General features: G+C 36.7%; 1 protein-coding gene across 4 annotated transcripts in view; it reads left to right on the top strand.

Annotated features, from left to right (window-relative positions):
* Ogdh (oxoglutarate dehydrogenase Nc73EF) overlaps window positions 1–21267 on the top strand; it is a 110036-nt gene that overhangs the window by 16341 nt on the left and 72428 nt on the right. For 2 of the 4 annotated variants that reach the window (XM_068361213.1, XM_068361215.1), the window contains 2 exons: window positions 6481–6693; window positions 14054–14174. In XM_068361213.1, coding sequence (XP_068217314.1) covers window positions 6481–6693; window positions 14054–14174 — 334 coding nt within the window. The remainder of the gene's footprint in view (window positions 1–6480; window positions 6694–14053; window positions 14175–21267) is intronic. The other 2 variants (XM_068361216.1, XM_068361214.1) reach the window with 1 other exon arrangement.

Raw genomic sequence — 21267 nt, 5'->3', positions numbered from 1 at the left:
GTTCACAGACTGTGCAGCAGTACCATGATCTTGTGTCCGGCTCCGTCAGACGACTGGCTTTTAAGAGCTCCCACAAGTCGTCGCTGTCTGGAGATTCTCAGATGGACTATGGATCTGACCAAGGAACTGGGCCTCCTGGTCAATTTTGAGGAGTCCCAGCTCGTCCCATCCCAGACCATTGTCTACCTGGGTATGGATCTTCAGAGTCGAGCTTTTCGGGCTTTTCCGTCGGCCCCAAGGATCTTCCAAGCCCTAGAATGCATCCAGAGCATGCTGAGAAGGAACCGATGCTCAGTCAGGTAGTGGATGAGTCTAACAGGGACACTTTCATCGCTGGCCCTGTTCATCGTGTTAGGGAGACTCCACCTCCGCCCCCTTCAGTATCATCTAGCTGCTCACTGGATAAAGGACATGACGCTAGAGACGGTCTCAGTTCCTGTTTCCGAAGAGAGGAGGTCTTCTCTCGCGTGGTGTAAGAACAGCTTTCTTCTCAAGGAAGTCTACCTTTGGCTGTTCAGAAACCCGACCGCCGTCTCCTCTCGGACGCATCAGACACGGACTCGGGTGCGACTTTGGACGGACAGGAATGCTCGGGAACATGGAATCAGGAGCAAAGGACACTTCACATCAATTGCAAGGAGTTGTTGGCGGTTCTTCTAGCCTTGATAAACTTCAAGTCCCTCCAGCTTAACAAGGTGGTGGAGGTGGACTCTGACAACACCACAGCCCTGGCTTATATCTCCAAGCAGGGAGGGACTCTTTCGTGGAAGTTGTTCTAGATCGCAAGGGACCTCCTCATCTGGTCAAAAGATCGAAAGCTCACGCTGGTAACGAGGTTCATTCAAGGCGGTATGAATGTCATGGCAGATCGCCTCAGCCGGAAGGGTCAGGTCATCCCCACAGAGTGGACCCTTCACAAGAATGTTTGCAGCAGACTTTGGGCCCTGTGGGGTCAGCCAACCATAGATCTGTTCGCTACCTCGATAACCTAGAGACTCCTGTTGTATTGTTCTCCGATTCCAGACTCAGCAGCAGTTCACGTGGATGCTTTTCTGCTGGATTGGTCCCATCTCGACCTGTATGCATTCCCGCCGTTCAAGATTGTCAACAGGGTACTTCAGAAGTTCTCCTCTCGCAAAAGGACACGGCTGACGTTGGTTGGCTCCGCTCTGGCCCGCGAGAGAATGGTTCATAGAGGTACTGCAATGGCTGGTCGACATTCCCAGGACTCTTCCTCTAGGAGTGAACCTTCTACGTCAACCTCACGTAAAGAAGGTACACCCAAACCTCCACGCTCTTCGTCTGACTGCCTTCAGACTTTCGAAAGACTCTCAAGAGCTAGGGGCTTTTCGAAGGAGGCAGCCAGAGCGATTGCCAGAGCAAGGAGAACATCCACTCTCAGAGTCTATCAGTCTCAAGGGGAAGTCTTCCGAAGGTGGTACAAGACCAATGCAGTTTCCTCAACCAGTACCACTGTAACCCAGATTGCTGACTTCCTGTTACATCTAAGGAAAGTAAGATCCCTTTCAGCTCCTACGATCAAGGGTTACAGAAGTATGTTGGCAGCGGTTTTCCGCTACAGAGGCTTGGATCTTTCCACCAACAAAGATCTACAGGACCTCCCTAGGTCTTTTGAGACCTCAAAGGAACGTCGGTTGTCCACTCCAGGCTGGAATCTAGACGTGGTCCTAAGGTTCCTTATGTCATCAAGATTTGAACCTCTCCAATCAGCCTCTTTTTAGGACCTCACATTAAAAACTCTTTTCCTCGTGTGCTTGACAACAGCTAAAAGAGTAAGTGAGATCCACGCCTTCAGCAGGATCATAGTTTTCACATCTGAAACGGCTACATGTTCCTTGCAGCTCGGTTTTTGCTAAACGAGCTTCCTTCACGTCCTTGGCCTAAGTCGTTCGAGATCCCAAGCCTGTCCAACTTGGTGGGGAATGAACTGGAGAGAGTACTTTGCCCAGTTAGAGCTCTTAGGTACTATCTAAAAAGGTCTTAACCTTTACGAGGACAATCAGAAGCCTTATGGTGTGCTATCAAGAAGCCTTCTTTTCCAAGGTCTAAGAACTCAGTTTCTTACTATTCAGGCTTCTGATTAGGGAAGCACATTCTCATCTGAAGGAAGAAGACCTTGCTTTGCTGAAGGTAAGGACACATGAAGTGAGAGCTGTGGCTACTTCAGTGGCCTTCAAACAGAACCGTTCTCTGCAGAGTGTTATGGATGCAACCTATTGGAGAAGCAAGTCAGTGTTCGCATCATTCTATCTCAAAGATGTCCAGTCTCTTTACGAGTACTGCTACACCCTGGGACCATTCGTAGCAACGAATGCAGTAGTAGGCGGGGGCTCAGCCACTACATTCCCATAATCCCATAACCTTTTAACCTTTCTCTTGAATACTTTTTATGGGTTGTACGGTCGGCTAAGAAGCCTTCCACATCCTTGTTGATTTGGCGGGTGGTCAATTCTTTCTTGAGAAGCGCCGAGGTTAAAGGTTGTGATGAGGTCCTTTAGTATGGGTTGCAGCCCTTGATACTTCAGCACCTTAGAGTTGTTCAGCCTCCTAAGAGGAACGCTGCGCTCAGTAAGGAAGACGAACTTATTTAAGGCAGAGTAATGGCTCAAGTCGACTTCCTTACCAGGTACTTATAATTTCATTGTTATTTTGAATAACTAATAATATGAAATACGGGATACTTAGCTTCTTGATATACATGTACACTGGTTTTCACCCACCTCCCTGGGTGTGAATCAGCTACATGATTATCGGGTAAGATTAATATTGAAAAATGTTATTTTCATTAGTAAAATAAATTTTTGAATATACTTACCCGATAATCATGATTTAATTGACCCACCCTTCCTCCCCATAGAACCAGTGGACCGAGGAAAAATTGAGGTGGTGTCAACAAGAAGTACTGCAGTACCTGGCCACAGGTGGCGCTTGTGAGTACACCCCCCTCTTGTATAGCGATCGCTGGCGTATCCCTTCCGTAGAATTCTGTCGGGCAACGGAGTTGACAGCTACATGATTATCGGGTAAGTATATTCAAAAATTTATTTTACTAATGAAAATAACATTGTTTGAGGAGTTGTCACATCTTCTATCCCTCAGAGTGCCACTTCTTATGGAATTTCCTCTTGAATATCTATTACAAGCACTTCAAGAAGGATCATGAGCACTATCATTGGAATGGCTGTTATGTTGACTTGTAAGGGAAAAATGTATGTTTATACTCAGGGCATGAGGAGGCCTATTAGTTTATCTACTCGATGATTTAGGGAATGAGGAAATCTTTAATTAAGAATTGTGGTGAACCTCTGCATCTTGTACTACCCGTGCTATTAAGGTAAGCTCTGAAAATGGGATCAAAGATCACAGTAAATTACTACATCTTTTGCTTCTGCTATTGAGAGAAGCTCTGAAGATAGGGATAAAAAATCATACAGTTTAGGTAAAAGGCAGTCACCAACTTTGGGGATGATTGGTCTGAGAGACCTTCTAGAGTTGGTGACCCTGACAAAGGAGGATAGGCAGTCACATATGGTTGGTAGGGTGTTGTCAGTGGAAAACCAGTCCATAGACTATGAAGAAAGATCTGATTATCAATCATGTCAAACTGAATAGATAATCACTTGCCAATAAAGCAGAATGTAAAGAGCTGTGGCTTTAATATTATTGCTTCCTGAAGCTTCGAGGACAAGATGGTGTGGCCATGCTAAGCATAGGCTGTAGTGTTGGCATTGGAAGAGGTGTGAATTTAGGCATTAGAGGCAAGCAAGCCATCATTCACACTTAGTTTAGTATGGATATCCTCACCTTGGATGGAGAGGTGGGAAGAGGCTATGCCTCGCATGTTAAGGTGAAAGAGATAGAAGCACAAAAGATATAACCAGATAGGCAGGATTCTCTTTATCAGCTTGAGACAAGTAAGAGGTATATTTTAAAGAGACTTAATTGTTGAACAAAATATATTACTTTATAGGAGCTGCTGGAGTGGAAGTTAAGGAAAAGTTATCAAATAATGTTGTTGGTAAGAATCATTCAAGAGTGTTCCATATACAATCTTTACTGATCAAAGATTTACAACTACTTATGAGATCACTCTTGACACTGCATATCTAATGTTTGTAGGATGTCTAAGCCTAATATGATGGTCGAAGGAAGACTTGAAGGTAAATTAGTAGCCTAAGCAAATTCTACAATATTGTTAATAAACTATAAACTTCATTCACAAAAGTAAAAGTTGTATTTCATAAACGTAAAAGGCAAGTGAAAAGGTGCTGAACACCAGAAATAATGATGTAATTAAATTTTTAACAAAATACAAGTACAGTACTATTTTGAAAGGGTACTGAGAAAAGATAGAAAAACACAAATCCAGACTTTAGCAAGAATAATAAAAAATCAGGACTTAGGCAAGAATAAACACATAAAAGAGAACAATTAGCCTATAAAGTGGTTCATTTTAAGTTAACAATTTTTTATAAACCAAATTCCCAAAATGTAAAGGGAAGAATTCAACAGCCAAAAACCTTGGAGTTGAAAACTAGTCAGAAACTAATTCTACTTTCTCATTGCAAAAAAGGGAAGGTGTCAATGGCAATAACCATTCATTAACATATAAATCAAGACAGGAATACATACATACATATACCAAGGCACTTCCCCCAATTTTGGGGGGTAGCCGACATCAACAAAGAAACAAAAACAAAAAGGGGACCTCTACTCTCTACGTTCCTCCCAGCCTAACAAGGGACTCAACCGAGTTCAGCTGGTACTGCTAGGGTGTCACAGCCCACCCTCCCACATTATCCACCACAGATGAAGCTTCAGGAATATAAGCAGTAAATATGACGTTAATTTGAATAAAAAAAAAGAATAAAGAAATGACTGACTGACAAGTAAGCACAGAAGAAAACAAGGCAACCTCTGGGAATGACTTTGACTACACTGAATAACTAAATATAGAATAGAAAACATTTATAATAGGAATCATGACCTTTACTGATACAAATCTGGTGATGTTTGGATTTCTAAACCATTGAGATTAATCAATACGGCACAGTACTGTACTGAACATCCTTTAGTCAATGGAGTTTGTGTGAAAAATGCAATGTTTGTGTGGTAGGCATATTCTTTCCTTTTGATTTTGACCAGTTTGTTTGTTTTTGTATACTGTACTTAGAGTATCTTGGATCTTGATCTCTTTAGAGAAAAAGAATTATGTAATGGCTGTCTGCAGTTTGGTTATTTGCTGCATCATAGAATTTTGAAGGTTTTATTCTTGCATGTTGTGTTTTGGGCACAACTGTTTTCTCTGAAGTATTTCATTGGGATTTTGTAACTTGAATTTCCACTGCATCTGTACCCGTTTCAGATCTTTTGATAATAACCCTTTTACCCCCAGGCTATTTGGAAATTTCCAACCCTTAATCCCCAGAGGTTATTTTTTTTCAAGCACATTTTGCAGTATATATTTTTTTTTTTTAAATTGCTCTAACAGCCTTAATTTTTGTCATAGAGAGGTCAGGTTGGTCTCATTCTCTTGGAAAATGCCTGAAGTTTCTCAAAAAACTCAAAAATATGCAAAAAAAAAAAAATTTAAATAGCAGTTTTTTGCAAGGACGTACCGGTACGTCCAAGGGGGTAAAGGGATGAGTTTTGTGAAACGTACCAGTACGTCCTTTGGGGGTAAAAGGGATAATGTAGGTAGATCAACTGAAGGAGATAGCTTATGAGTGGGTCTTTTATTAAATTATAAGGACTTAAAGTTCATAACTGTGTAATGTACCTGCTTTTGCTAAGCCTTTGAGGACCACCTCTCAACAGGAATAATGAAGGAAATCCTGTCATGGTTTTTGATGAGAGCAAAGGAAGGGAAGATAAGAGAGCTCCCTCTAGTTACATAACTGTCAGCTGAGAGGCTGGCGTTATGCCATACCTAGTGATGATCATGTGTTAGATCATTTGGGCTAGTCCGTCTTAAATAATTCTAAGGGTCTGGTTTGAAGACTACTTGAAGCAAATGCTTGGACATTTACATATTTTTTAACAGATTATAGGGAAAAATATTTGTATGCATAGGGTTGAAGGTGAAATATATATGCTTTGTTTATTTAGGTTTAAGAGTGGTTTTAAATTAATTGAAATGCTAAATAACTACTGTAATACTTTGAGAAATTTTTTTTTTTTCATGGTGCACAGCGCAGGTTTTCAGTATGCTATTTATACATATATATATATATATATATATATATATATATATATATATATATATATATATATATATATATATATATATATATATATATATATATATATATGTATGTTTATATATATGCATTGGCAAGTGTTGACTGTAATACGATGTCCAAAGCAGCATATTAATGTTTGTGATTTTTCATCTTATTCAATCTTTACTTGATAAAGTGCTCAGTTCCAATATTTTTTTATATGTAATTTCTTTTACAGTCATGGGACACTTTCTTCCGCAATGCCACGAGTGGTGCACAACCTGGACAGGCATACACTGCCCCTCCTACCCTTGCAGAACCCACTCCTCATCATGTACCCTTATCAGCCTTAGCCTTAGCCCCAGTGAGTGCTGGACCACCAGCTGCTGCTCTAAGTCAAAAAACCATTGATGATCATCTAGCTGTTCAGGGTATCATAAGAGCATATCAGGTGAGTGTTGCTCATTTTCATAGTTATATTAGACATTTTAGAGAGTTTTGTTTGAAATAGTTTTTGATAGTGATTGAAAGTACAGTATTTAGTTAAACTTTAGTAACAGCAGGGTAGTAAGAATTGATTCACATTTTGGTTTGCACTTCCAATATGAATATTAATGGTTTTTCATGTTTCTTTTAGGTAATTAATTGTTTTCACTAGAGTAGATTCTAACTTTCAATTTGCGAAGCATATCTTATGTAATATAGTTTGTCCTCCAGTATTAAATTTCTTGTTCAGTGTTCCTCATAGATGTGTTGGAATATTGTAGTTTTGTCTTTACTGCAGTATTGTAATTACATGATCATAGGCCTTGCATATGCAGTTTTTGTAACATTTACAGTTACTGTATTTGCACTCCCAGAGCAGAATTAATTTGCTATTAGGCTTAGCAAAGATTTAGAGCGGACTAAAAACTGGTATAGTTGTGGTAAGGTCAAACTTAGGAAAACCTTGAAATTGCTAGAATAGGTCTTATAGTCTGTTATTAACTGTGTTAGGTATTGTCATTTTAATTGATTCTAATTAATTGACAGTTCTGGGTATTTTTATAGCAGAATGCTTTTTTCCTCTTGTACCTTGAAGAGAGTAAAATTTAATGTTACAAAAAAGGCCTACATTGTTGATTAGATTTTCTATACTGTATTGATAGGACTGATAGTTTTGTACATTTCAATTCAGGTAGTTTGTTCTACTATTGTATCATTATGGTTCATGTTGTTGGATGTCTTCCTTCTCCTAGGGTCTTGACCTAGACAAAATTGTTTAGACACATCAGCGATATGTTTGACCAATTTCCCTAATTTGAATTTTAAGATAAAACCATCACCATTTCTTGCATAACTAATACATTTGTAATTAGTGTCTTCTTAAGCAGCCTTTGAACCTCCAGTTTGGTTAAGGTACTGTGTCATGATGCCCAGAACCAAAGGCCATTTTTCTCTTTAATGCAAAACTGGAACACCTTTTTTTCAGCTGTTATGGATATTTTCAGGAGCTGTACACTATTGTCTTATTTTCTGTTAACTAATATTTTTGGTCACTAATACATGGTACAGTATTTATATTTTGAAATTTTCTATGCCAGTTCGGTATGATAAGGCCAACTAAAGTTTTTCATCTGTTTTTCTTTCTAGTCATGCATCCATATGATGTATCTGTTTCTTTTACCTTGTCAACGCAACAATTTTGACACACTTAAGAGATATCAATTCAACTTTGTATAAAGATATGGTCTTGTATACATGTGGGTGGCAGCAGGCCTTTATTTGTCTGTTGGTATGTCTCATGTTTCCGTCTGTCTGTGGATGTGTCTGCTGCCCTTAACTTTTTAGCCTGAGAATACTTGGAGCAAGGTGAAATAATGGCATGAAAGACTGCATTAAATGCATATTGTTGGGAGGAGATTGAGATAATTGATGTATCCAAAGGGATTGGAGTTTGAAGGAGAAATATTTCTATAGCAATACTAAAATGCTTGTTTTATTTGTATATTAATTTACTTAGCTTTCATTCACTCTTCCTATGGAGATTTCAGCATCATTGCGACCTTCTGCTTACAGCTTTATAACCTTCTATGGTTTGGTCCTCTAGAATATGCTGTATATGTAATGACACAGAAAATTGATTTTTGGGGGAAATTTTTCATACAAACTTCTCGCTTATGGTTACCTCTTTTACATACCATAAATAGTCTTGGAGACTTCAGTCCCAGTTCAAAGAAAGGAAGAGATTGGTGGTAAGCTGTTACTGTGCATATGAAGGTAAGTCTCCAGGGTGTCAAGCCATATTCATGGTCATTCTATGTGTTGTCAGAACCATGAGCTATGAGAAGATAAGTAGGGAGATGGGGAAGTATATGCTGGCCATAAAAAAGAACTTCCTGTAGGTAAATCTCAAAAGTAGAAAGGTTTGAAAAACCTTTTAGCTTGGGTCCTGCATTGAAACTTGTGCTGTTTACCACCAGTCACTCCTATAGGCCTTGAATTAACTTTATAGAGTTGGAAGAAGACAGGATTCTTGATCTGCAGTCATTCATCGCATGTAACCCGAAGAATTTTCCCGCTAGGTAGAAGGAGAGGGTCTTCTACTTCCTTTGTTAGAGATGAGTGATGGAAAGACAAAATAAGCATAGGCTTGGTACCGTCTACTTAAAAGATATGTACCCAACAAAAACAAAATCAGCGGGCAGAATGCAGTAGTACATATTGGCCTCCATTCCTTAGTATGCTTAATCCTACAATGTAGTTGTAAATCCCAACTCCATGAAAAATCACTTGTTCAGGAGAATTAGTCATCATTATAAGATAAGCAGAGAAGCCTGACTGAAAGCTCAAATGGGAAGTATTAAGTCCCCTTGGGTTGATAGATCACATCTTGGTGTTAAAGCTTCCCAAGGAGTTTCCTCCATGCAGCGCTGCCGCACTGGAGGAGTTGAGTAAAGTCTGCTCATCTCAAAATCATGTCCAAACTTGAATTAGAGTAATCTCTGAAACAGAGTTTGGCTAATTAGGCAAACTGTCTATAGGAATATTGATGTTATCATTACCCCTCTATTGGCTCAACTGTTATAGTACAGTAATTGTATGTAGGCCACCTACCTGTTTAGATAGTTAAAGGTAGATCTGTATAATGTAGACATGAGTAAGTGTTTATTGATAAAGCTCTCTCTGAAGTTTTGCTGAATAACGTGTTCAGGGCCAGCATCATTAGATCTGGAAAGCTGTTGGCACAGGCCTCCCCCCTACCTGTGGGGAGTTTTTGAAGAGGTAAAAAATAAAGCATAAGGTTTGGAAACCATTGTGATGATTCAATAGAGTAGCTGTATGGTGGAGACAAATATTTCGAACTAAAGATCTTTAAAAATTCATGGCTAAGTATGTCAAGTGTTGGAAAGACGTAGACTGTTGATAGTATCAAGGAGCTTTAAAGCATTAAACTTTTCACCTGGAAAATCTATGATAGGGGAAGAAATTGATAGAAGCAAGTGACCGATGTTTTTCTAAAGCTGTGAAGCTAACATTGAGATGAGATTGAATTGTATGGCTATCTGTGCTGTTGAGTTCTTGTTACTGAAGTAGGGCTTAGCACTTTAATTGAACACGTAAAGGATTTTTGAGGGCATCCCGACCCCAGTTTGTATGGGAAAAGCTTTGGAAGTAATTAGGCTTATAATCATGGCTTGATCCATTTTCTGTCAAAGCCTACAGATTTATCTGTGGTAACACTGGCAGAGGAAAGCTAATTAACTTAAAGTTAACTTTTATCTGATAAGATCGAAGGCTCGTCTCCAAAATCTCATGCTTTTCCTCTGCTGTCACAGAATTAAACAAGAGCTATGGATGCTAGAGTGGATTGTAAAGTCTTATTATGGAAATTAAAGAGAATTTTCTCACTTCTGCTTGAATTTAACCTTTAAAACACCTCAGGTTGTAGCTTAGACTATTGAATTAGTTTTGGTCCAGGAAGCTTTAACTGCAGTTGTGTTATGCCTGTATCGGCTAGAAGGCTCTGGTTGTTTGATTCTTGTTTTGAAAGCTCGAGTTACTTTTGCCATTTGTTATTTGTCATCCACGTTATAATGTCTTGACTGTGATCTGCTCTACTGTCCTTAATGTAATATTATGTGCATGACTTTAAATGTACTGGTCAAGCTGTCCTCCCTGTAATATGCTTACTCGCATTGAAAGAGTAGGAACATCTTTTGGTAACACAGTCAGCACCCATAATTTTTAAAGCATTCTTGTTTTTGAGGCTGATAATTCAACTACTGGAGTAGCTCTAGGCATAGTGCTGGTTAATGGTAACTTTCAGCTGACTCCAGTGATTGGAGCTGCTCTAGTCTTGAAGATTTCTGCGTTGATAATCATTTGTGCCATTCTTCATCATGGTTCTGGGAAGTTGATCAACCCTGGAAAACAATCGGTAGTCTGCATTTTGTCTATGAGTATCAGGGATCATGAGTGGCCAAGGCTATAACTGATTGATGCATTTCTTGATACTGGTCTTTGTTAAAATATTAAAGGAAAGACCGCTATGGCTTCTCTCGGTAGAGAGAATGAAGGGTTGTGAACAGTATGTTGGCAGCAGTCCAGCTATGCAAAGAGCAAAGTGTCACAGGTTTGCAATAAGCGTAAGACTTGCAAGCCAGCCTCCTATGTCTAATTTTACAATTTCAACATAGCCTGGCAAAAGTGGTCTTCAGATATACATGTGCTATAATTAAGATCAAGGGCAAAAAGAGATACCAAAATAAAACTACTGTAAAACAATGATTAATGGGTTTACAAACCAATCTGCAATTACTGTAAATGTTACATCACATTAAGAAACTGTAGTTGTCAATCTGTTTAATGCTAAAATTTCACAGACTATGCTGTTTTTAATGTAAGATTATTCTTTAATTCAATGCTACACTTACTAGTCATATATATTCAGCATATATATTCAGCAAATCTTTTTCTTTCAAAGTTTATTTTTGAATGAAGTCTTGGCAAACATAAAAAAAAATATTATTCTAAATCTTGACAGTAAGCAGAAAAAATGACTGGGAAAATAAAACCAAATACAATAAAGCTTACAAGCTATATTTGTATGATATTTTCAAAGCTAAGAAAATTTCAGCTTTACGCACTTTCCTCCAAAAGTGACAAATAAGTGTAACTTCCCAGAATAGCTAAGCCTGGAAAACTTGACAAGTACGCCAGTCCATAAAAAATGGACCTTCGCAAATTACTTCTACACTAGATTTATTATTAAGACTTTAAGCTCTATTAGAAATGTTTCCAAGAACTTTTGTACTGTTGACAAATAAGTCCAAGTACAAGACCCAAGAAAAGCAGATTACTTAAAACGTAAACTGATTCATAATTCTCAAGCAAAAAATTGGTTTTGAAGTAAACTAAAGACAAGATAAACTTGATGTTTATGACATCGAATAAAGATAAACAAATGCTAGTTAAGAAGGTAACTCCCAAAATACAGTACCCAATATTTGGAGTTAGCAAAAATGTAATGAAGGCTAATTTGAAAATATCTATTCACTTCTTTTTTACTTGGCTTATACTTACCTCAAAATAAACTACTGTACTCACCAAATTAGAATTACAGGGAATGCTTCTAGTTCAATTGCAACAAAGCTTGTTGTTCATGTCTCCTCCTTTGTAAGCATAGACTTGGGTAATTTCTGCCAGTCATCTCATTTCTCATGCCTTAGGAGATGCATATTAAAAAGGCTAATTAATGCAAGTAATAAACTTAATCCCAGAAATAAGGCTCATAAAGGCAAAAACACCCCTGGGAAGGGAGTATGAGAGCATACAGTGCTTGCACCTATTACAAAGAAATGTTCCAACTGGTGCCGGAGAAGCGGGGAATTCTCTCATGCATAATCTGTTATTGTGATTCTTTGAACCAGGGACTGAAGTATCAGGGGCTATTTATGGTACACAAAAAGGGTTAATTATAAGTTGTGAGTTTTATGAAACAAATAACTTAGTGATTAAAGTAGTTTGTTTATAGAAGCGCTTGGAAAGATAGGTTGAAGGATAAGGAAATTTGTAGAAGATAAGGTGTGAATATTAACTTATATAGTGAAAATAATCTGCAAGAAGTACTCTCCAGACTTTGAGGGTTAATGATTTTAACTCCAGATCTCTAAATCTGAAATTTGAAAAATATTCAGTACATTTAAATGTATCTGCAAGCCTTGCATTTTTATACTTGACATTTAGATATTTGTGTTTAGATACACACTGTTGAGTATGCAGTACATAATTGCACTCTGCCCTTAGGTTGAGGGAACACGTAGCATATATATGTTTTTTAAAGTTTTCCACACTTGATTATAGGATATTCGTAGGAGTTGTATTATAAGCTTGTGTTATTACGCAAATCTTAAAAGCATGATGTACATTGTCATGTTATTAGAAGGTAAGTGTAAGGGCAAGTTTTATTAAGAATAATTTTATTAATGCTTTCTAAATGTATCACAATCATGTTCTTAAGAGAACTAGGATAACAGCCGATGTGATACATGAAGAATATTAGAAACACTTAATATTTCAATGAACATGTATCCCTAATGTGTACAACAACATGTTAATGTTTTTGAAAATCTCTAGCAGTATCTTAATTATAGTAAGCTTCCTGTTGTAACAAGGAATTATTATCTAATTGAATAAGAAAGGGTACAGTGGTATCCAATTGCATAAGATTACAGTGGTAGAGCATTGTCCAAATTAGGTGTTTTGTATTCCTCAAACAAGGAAAAAGCTAATTGCAAATTGGTTTTAGATTAATTCAATGTATAGGTATTGATTATGACTGCTCATGCAATAAGCTGATTAGATACTGTTTTGAGTATTAGTAATTAGGACTTAAACGTTTTTTTTTTTTCAGATTTAGTATTCTTAATGTTCTAACTACTTTTATTACCATCTACTTTATGATCATTCAAGTTTTCTCACAAAGTAATGTATGTATGTATGTATATGTATGTCTGTGTATGTATATGTATAGAATATATATATATATATATATATATATATATATATATATATATATATATATATATATATATATACTGTACATATATATATATATATATATATATATATATATATATATATATATATATACTGTACATATATATATATATATATATATATATATATATATATATATATATATATATATATATATATATATATATATATATATATATATATATATATATATATATATATATATATATATATATATATATACTGTACATATATATATATATATATATATATATATATATATATATATATATATAAATATATATATACTGTATATATATACTGTATGTATATATATATATATATATATATATATATATATATATATATATATATATATATATATATATATATATATATATTGTATATATATATGTTATTAATCATTTACCTTCTTCATTTCTCCAATTTTTGTTTTGGGTTACTTAAGGTAGGATATTTCTGATAGATATTAAGAGACTCATCAGAGCATGTTTAAAGAAATGATTTAAATGCACTGAAGTTGTGTGTTTTATTGTTGTATTTAGTTGTATCCAAGTAATGTGTGCTTGTTTAATTTTAATTCAGATACTGCAGCAAATCATTCAGTTAGAACAGAATTTACTTAGCTGTTGTAGTTATAGCTACTTACAATAGAGTAGACTAAGCTTTATATATTTTTTTATTTATTTAATAGTGATGAGATGAGAAGTCAGGTAAATTGTTTACAAAAATGGTAATTAATTGTGTAATGTGTAAACGTGTAACAACAGGCTCGTGGACACTTGATTGCCGCTCTGGATCCACTCGGTATTGACCGTGAAGCTGTAGCAGAACGGCCAGCAACAACGATGCCAGCTAGGACTGTCGTGAGGCAGTATGCCGATGCAATTGGTATGGCTTAGAAAATGTAATAAGCCTTCCTGTTTCTTTCAGGAATTTTGTAAATCTGACTCCTTTTTGTATTCTAGGTTATTGTTCTATTGCTGAAATATAACAAATGCTTTGCTTTGTACTTTGAATACATATTCTTGGTGTTGGGATTTCTGTTGAGGTTGTATCTAGACACAGGTGGTGATTCTGTCGTTTGTTTGAGGTCGTAGTATTACGTGTATGTACAGTACAGTACCTTGTTACTGTTGTTTTGGCAGCACACACTCCGTTGTACCTTACACTTTCCTGTGATTGGTTTTGATTGTTGATACTCTACTATTCGTATGGTATATCAATATGCACACAGGTTGTCTATTGCCCATATTTTACATTAATCTACATTATAGTACTTTATGCCATTCAGGAGTATTAGATCCATAATTGATTTACTGTTAATTAGTGTTTTTCTGAATTTTGGAGGGTTTGATATATATTTTCCTTATTTAATTTTACATATTTTGATTTTACTATGCCAGTGAATTAGTTCAATTGGAAGGAAAATTTGTAAAATGTTTATGTCGGTTATTTCTGGATTTTTGCAGTTTTGAATATATTTCTCTTGTGATGATGACCGCATTTAGGGAGACACTACAGAAAAAAAAATTCTTTTCCAGACTGAAAAATTTGATGTTTTCTGTGTATTGAAGCTCAAAATATGATGATTTTGAGGACTATTTTTGAAAGATTTACTCTTTTTATTACAGTATGAGACTTAGTTTACAAGCATGACATGGTAGTGGCATTGTATTTGAGAGTGATACAATACTGCATTAAGATTTTTATCTGGTTTCCTCTTTTGGCTTGTTTCTTGATTATGAGGAACTCTGCAACCTTGCGTTTGCCTGTTACTGTTTTGGATACTGTTATTGGAAGACAGTTTGACACAAGGGTATAATTTTGAAGTTTTTTTTCATGATGAAGATATATTCTATTGTTTTTCCTGTTAAAGGATAATCTATTAGCAAGTTTCATATTAGTAAGAAATTTGGTTTTATGGCGTTCCATTGAATTTGTTATGCATCAACTCTGTAGGATTATATATTGTAGCATGAAAATACACATCTATAACCTTGACAGGAAAATTGCCATTGGGAATATTTACACAGGGAATTTGTTTCTATAGTAAAACTAACTGGAAAAATTTATATCTTTGGAATATTCTAGTCAAGGAAAGTTACTGGGAAGTTTTAATTTTAATGTTATTTCAAATATTAGTTAAATCCCTTTTAGATAAGTTATTTCTTCAATAAGAATTTGTCATCATACAAACTGATAGTGGTTCTTTATTGTGATAGACATTTTTGTAGTTTTCCAATAGTACTTTCATCTCATTAAGTATTTGGTACTCTTCAAGTTGTTCTTTATCTCACTGATCATTATCAACCTACAAACTGACAAGACTGTAGTTTCCTGTGCAGTAGTTTCAAGTTATCTCCTCTTTCAGCTGTCTTGTCCCATTATTTCCTGCAATGAATTTTATCCAATTTTGTTAACCAAAATTAGAACTGAGAAAATACAATTATGTTCAGATCTTTCACAAATCTTTAAATAAAATACAGTAGTCTATAGTTCACATCCCAATACTTAAAGGTTTGTTTCAAAAGCAAAAGAAGATTTAGACTTTTCTAAATGATTTCAAAGGGAAAAAGGATATAAGAAATAAAAATGTTTGAATATTAGACTTGTAGAAAATCATGTTAGTAATGATAAGAGTTGTGGCACATAAATGCTAATGTCCTAGGTTCTTTTAGGCACTCAATTGAGGTTTATAATAAGGCTTTTTTTTTTTTTTTTCAAGGGGTTTATTATAAAAAAAAATTATTTTATTTAAATCCTATTTTATGCATAGCATTTGAAAACTGATTTTCTGCCTGGCAATTTTCTATATTGGAATATTTCAGAGTTGTAAATTAAATACATGACTCTCACCTAACGCTCACATTACTTCCTTCTCATAATTAACTAATTGTCAATGTTTATCCTAAAATCTAAAATTTCTGATTTTCCTGCATGGTAATAGTGATGCCCCTCTAGTTAAGTATTCTTTTTGTATGGCTTTGTATAGCAATTGGGCAAGCCAGAAATAATGGCCATTTCCAGTTTTCGCATTGATTCTAATTAGAACAGTTGGTTGTTAGGAAGTTTTGTGAATCCAGATTGTTCTTTTTTGCTGATAAAGGGATTATATAGTTCTAGCTTAATAGGGGAGGTCTTCCTCTGGCATTGCTGTGCATTCATGTAATGATTGTTCAATGGGTTTATTGTAAGATTGTAAAGACCCACATTTCCTGTTTCATGTTTTGAGGGCACTGTTGTGCCTAGTGAGTCAACTTATCAGTCTGTCTTAGGGAGCAATATGCTTAGCTTATGGGTGACCAAGTATTTACTGAAATCTCTGGTGAATGTTAACATGAAGTTGTTAAATGCAGTTTTTCTAGTGGGTTAATGAAGAGATGTTTTTAATGGTAATTGCATAGTCAGTTGAGTTAAAATTTGCTTTTGAATATTTGGTGGTATGAATTCTATCAACTCTCGAAGAAAACGTTGTGAGCCACCATGACCCAAACCTTATATCAAGTTACTTAATCTGTTTAGGAAGAATGATTTCGGTTGGCACTCTAGAGGCTAATTGCTATAATATATACTGTATTTGTTAAGTTTGTTATTAAGCATAGCAAACAACTGTTTCTGTGTGGTTGGAATGGTTAAAGACATGCAGAATTACGGAGTCTTCTGGTTTGGGTCCCATTTTAGAGCAAGGTGTAATTGATAGGGTTGTCGAACAAGTGTCTAGTGAATGGCAAAATGACACTTTGAGATAGATTTCACTTAGGAATTTATTTTCTCCTTGCAATCCTGTCATCTCTTCTTCTCTTCCCTCTTTACCTGCAAAGAAGAATTTTCAGAACACTGATAGGCCTTCAGGATTTTGGACTAACAAGATACCCGGCAGAAATGCCAATAAGACGTATTAATTATTTAGAATTCAATGATAGTTGTTATAAAGAAATCCTTGTAGGGGGAAGTCTTTCCTACTTATATCAGCTTTGGAAAAACCTTCACATTAACGTGAGTGCTCTTGATTGTAAGTGGAGGTTATTAAATTCCTGTCTTCCAATTCTCCTCTGTCCTAGAAATCCATTCATTTTCCAAGTTATCTGAATAATTTGGCCAAATCCCATATTTTGGAAATTCAGGAATACTAAACTTATAGAGAAGAAAAAGATCCTCTGAACATTTCAAACAGGTTGTTCCTAATGCCCTGGTCATAGGGCCGTTGGAAACCAGGTCTAGATGTCTTGATTTTAAACAGGGATTGAAACTCCTACAGTCCTTGTGATAGTAAGGAAAGAAGATTGGTGGTTTTGATAGATTTATCAGATGCTTATTTTCACATCCCTAGTCATCAGTACTCAAGGAAATTCCTTTGCTCTATGTATGCTTAAAAGTATACCATATAAGGTGCTTGTGTTTTGATCTCAAACCTGCTCCTCAGGTACTAGTACATCAGGTTGGTGGCTCCAATCTCAAAATGGTTAAGGTTTCTGTGTATCAGATTTCGGTTGTACCTAGATGAAATTTAAAATTATGGAGTTCTTACCTTCGAGACAGACAGTAGAGGCTAACGGCGGTGTGTGCAGAGGAGGAGGAGGGAGAGAGGACGGGGAGGAGAGAGACTTAACAGACACGTTCGGTACGCAACACTTTTGTAACACTACGTAACAACCTCAACTTTAAATTCAACTTAAATGATATTCATCTTTAAATTTAACTTAAATGAAATTAGCTTACTGTACACACATTTTAAAATAAAATGTTAATCTTATGTTACACTAAACTTAATTCTACATTTTTTCATTTTTATTTTTTTACTTTTATTCTTCTGGCTTGGCTCTTTTTGCCTCGTTTTAACTTGCACTCTTTGACGGCTTTTTTAAAAGGAACCTATCTAGGGATGTTTGCTTTTGTCATCCCTTCAAAATGTGAAAATGACGCATGCACGTGTCGTCACAATAGGCTAACGCACGACCACTCGCCAACTTGTCCGGGTGCCTCTTTTCCATAAAATTAGAAAACTCCTGCCACTTTGCTAATATGTTTTTGATTACTACCGTAGAAAGGCGTCCCTCGTCTTCCACCTCCTCCTTGGTACTGAGCTCCTGCAACACCTCCGAATGTTACATCTCCTGGAGCTTGATCAATTCCTCTGTCGTGAGCTCTTCTTGATGCTCCTCGATAATGTAGTTCACGTCTGCCTCGTCCACCTCCAGTCCCATAGACTTTCCAAGAGAGACAATTTCATCCATCACAACAGGTTGGGGTCATCAGGGTCTGTCGTATCGAACCCTTCAAAGTCCCTCTCAGCGATGGAAGCTGGCCACAATTTCTTCCACGATGAATTAAGAATTCGTCTTGCGACACTGCCATGCATCGTCAATAATTTTCAAGCAATGTACGATGCTGAAATGTTGTTCCTTCCAAAATTCCTGAAGGCTGAGATAGGAGTTGTCTGTGACATCGAAGCATTTCTTGAATAAATGCTTAGTGTACAGTTTCTTGAAATTAGAAATAACTTATTGGTCCATGGGCTGTAGGAGTGGCGTGGTGTTGGGCGGGAGATAAAGGACCTTGATGAACCTGAATTCATCAAGAATGTCCTCTTCGAGACCAGGAGGGTGACCAGGGGCATTGTCGAGGACCAGGAGACATTTCAATAGCAGGTTTTTATCTGCCAAATATTTTTTGACTGCTGGACCAAAGCACAGATTAACCCATTCTGTGAAGAAATGCCGGGTAACCCAAGCCTTAGCATTAGCGTGCCATATCACTTGCAGTTTTTCTTTCAAGATCCTTTGGCTCTTGAAAGCACGTGGGTTTTCAGAGTGGTACACCAGCAGTGGCTTGACTTTACAGTCACCGCTGGCATTGGCACACAAGGCTAGTGTTAACCGGTCCTTCATGGGTTTATGGCCCGGTAGTCTCTTCTCTTCTGCCGTGATGAAAGTCCTGGGCATTTTCTTCCAAAAAATGCCAGTTTCATTGCAGTTGAAGACTTGTTGGGGGGAGGAAGCCATGTCGGGCTATCGATAACCGAGGCAAAGGTTGTGACGAAGTCTGCCGCGTCTTTCGCATTGGAACTTGCTGCTTCCCCATGCCTCACAACCGAGTATATCCCAGTCCTTTTCTTGAAATTATCCAGCCAGCCACGACTGGCTTTGAAGGTTTCCGCTGGCGTCAAAGTTTCCCCTTTCTCGGCTGCTTTCTTCCTTTTCAAGTCGTCATAGATTCTACTGGCCTTCTCACATATGATCGTCTCAGTCACGCTATCTCCCGCAAACTGTTTCTCCTTTATCCAGATTAAAAGAAGCCTCTCTGTCTCTTCGTGAATATCACTACGCAGCTTGGAAAGGATGGTTACTCCTTTGGAAGGCTGGGTGCTCTTTATAGCATCCTTCAGCTTGGGGATGGTACATATAGTCGATGTACTCTCATATTGGCGCGCCAGCTCAGTCACTCTTACGCCACTCTCATGTTTTGCGATTATTTCATGCTTCATCTCCATTGTCATCATACGCTTTTTATTTTCACTACCTTTCGTTGCACTCGCTTGCTTTGGACCCATTGTTTATTTAATTAATTATGCATTGATTCACGCAAAAAAACATGTTGAAAAAACAAAAAAATACGGCCGATGCTCGGAGATAACTTTACGCGACGGAGATCCAACGGGAAAGACCGAGCGATGCTGTCCTCGTGAGCAGCCTCTCGCACACGCAGCCACCTGGCGGCCGCATAGGTAACTACTGTACCTCGTATCTCAAATTTTTCCTTGTATCTCGGGATAAAAATTTGCTCAGAACTCTCCTCGTATCTCAATTTTCTCGTATGTCGGGACGCTCGTATCTCAAGGTATTACTGTAGTGTTATAGTATCTAATGAGTCCTTATTTTTAACCTTTAGAAGTTCTTTCAAGTATCATACAACCAATCCCTTTTTTCTACTAGCTTTGACTTTAAGTAAACTTATTTGTGGTTTTCATTGATAAAATGATTTTGTATTTTGACAATAATGAAAACATTAGGGAAGAGGATTCTAATTTGTGTTATGAAATTAGATTTCAGGGCATCCTCTCCAAGAATGCAGTCTCTTTTCTTATTAAGGGTTTAGTAACCAAAATCCACAGTGAATTGATTCAGGTGAGGTTCTTGAGGGGTTGGGTTCATGATATTAGGAGTGCAGTGACATCCCTTAATGTCTATCTTTCTTTGGTAAGAGTTTTGGCATACCAAGTTGGGTTTTGCCAAGCTTTATTTAAAAGAAGCCCGATTTTCCTATAAGAGTTACTGATCATATAATGTGGTGGTATCTATGGATGATGTATAAGTAAACTCCATGAATTTGTATTAGGTTAGTTTTGATATAATTTTCTCCATGAGAGTGGCCCAGTGTTGGGTACTGTGGCTGGCACTATTATTATGTAGTGTCATACTATTATTATGTAGTGTCATGTATGGAAAGTGTCAATTTGTGAGTAATTTGTATTTATTAAATTCCTTTCAAGTTTGTATCAATTTTTAGATTCTCTTGGGTATATAGTTATACATTTTTCTCAATTATAATTTGTAAGGTATTTTGTGAGACTTGGTAGCTTTTGGTTATGAAGGCGAGTCTTACCTAGTTGGTGTAATGATTTAGACTAGGGCATCAGATTGACTAAGTCTTTCCCTTACCATCCAACCTCCATTAGAATGAGGAATTCAGTTAGATTAACGTCAAATGAGATTCATAGTAACCAGGTTTTTGGTAAGATTGCTGTACCGTGATTAATTATATACTCAGCTGATGTTTATATTATGCCCCCATCTCCCCACTGACTAATGATGTCAAGAGACTGTTAAACATGTATTGACCTCCAGACTATAGAAGCATCTCTTTTACAGTGAGAGAAAATGGGTAATTTTACATTTTATAATAAACGTTGACATTTAGCTAACTTCAAGAAGGAAGCAGTGTGTGAACCTCAGGCGAGCATAGAAATAAGGAATTTTATTAT

The sequence above is a fragment of the Palaemon carinicauda genome, chromosome 37, assembly GCF_036898095.1.
Source record: "Palaemon carinicauda isolate YSFRI2023 chromosome 37, ASM3689809v2, whole genome shotgun sequence".
In the NCBI taxonomy this organism is placed as follows: Eukaryota; Metazoa; Arthropoda; class Malacostraca; order Decapoda; family Palaemonidae; genus Palaemon; species Palaemon carinicauda.
The sequence above is the reverse complement of the archived record's forward strand: the minus strand, read 5'-3'. Positions and strand labels throughout refer to the sequence as shown.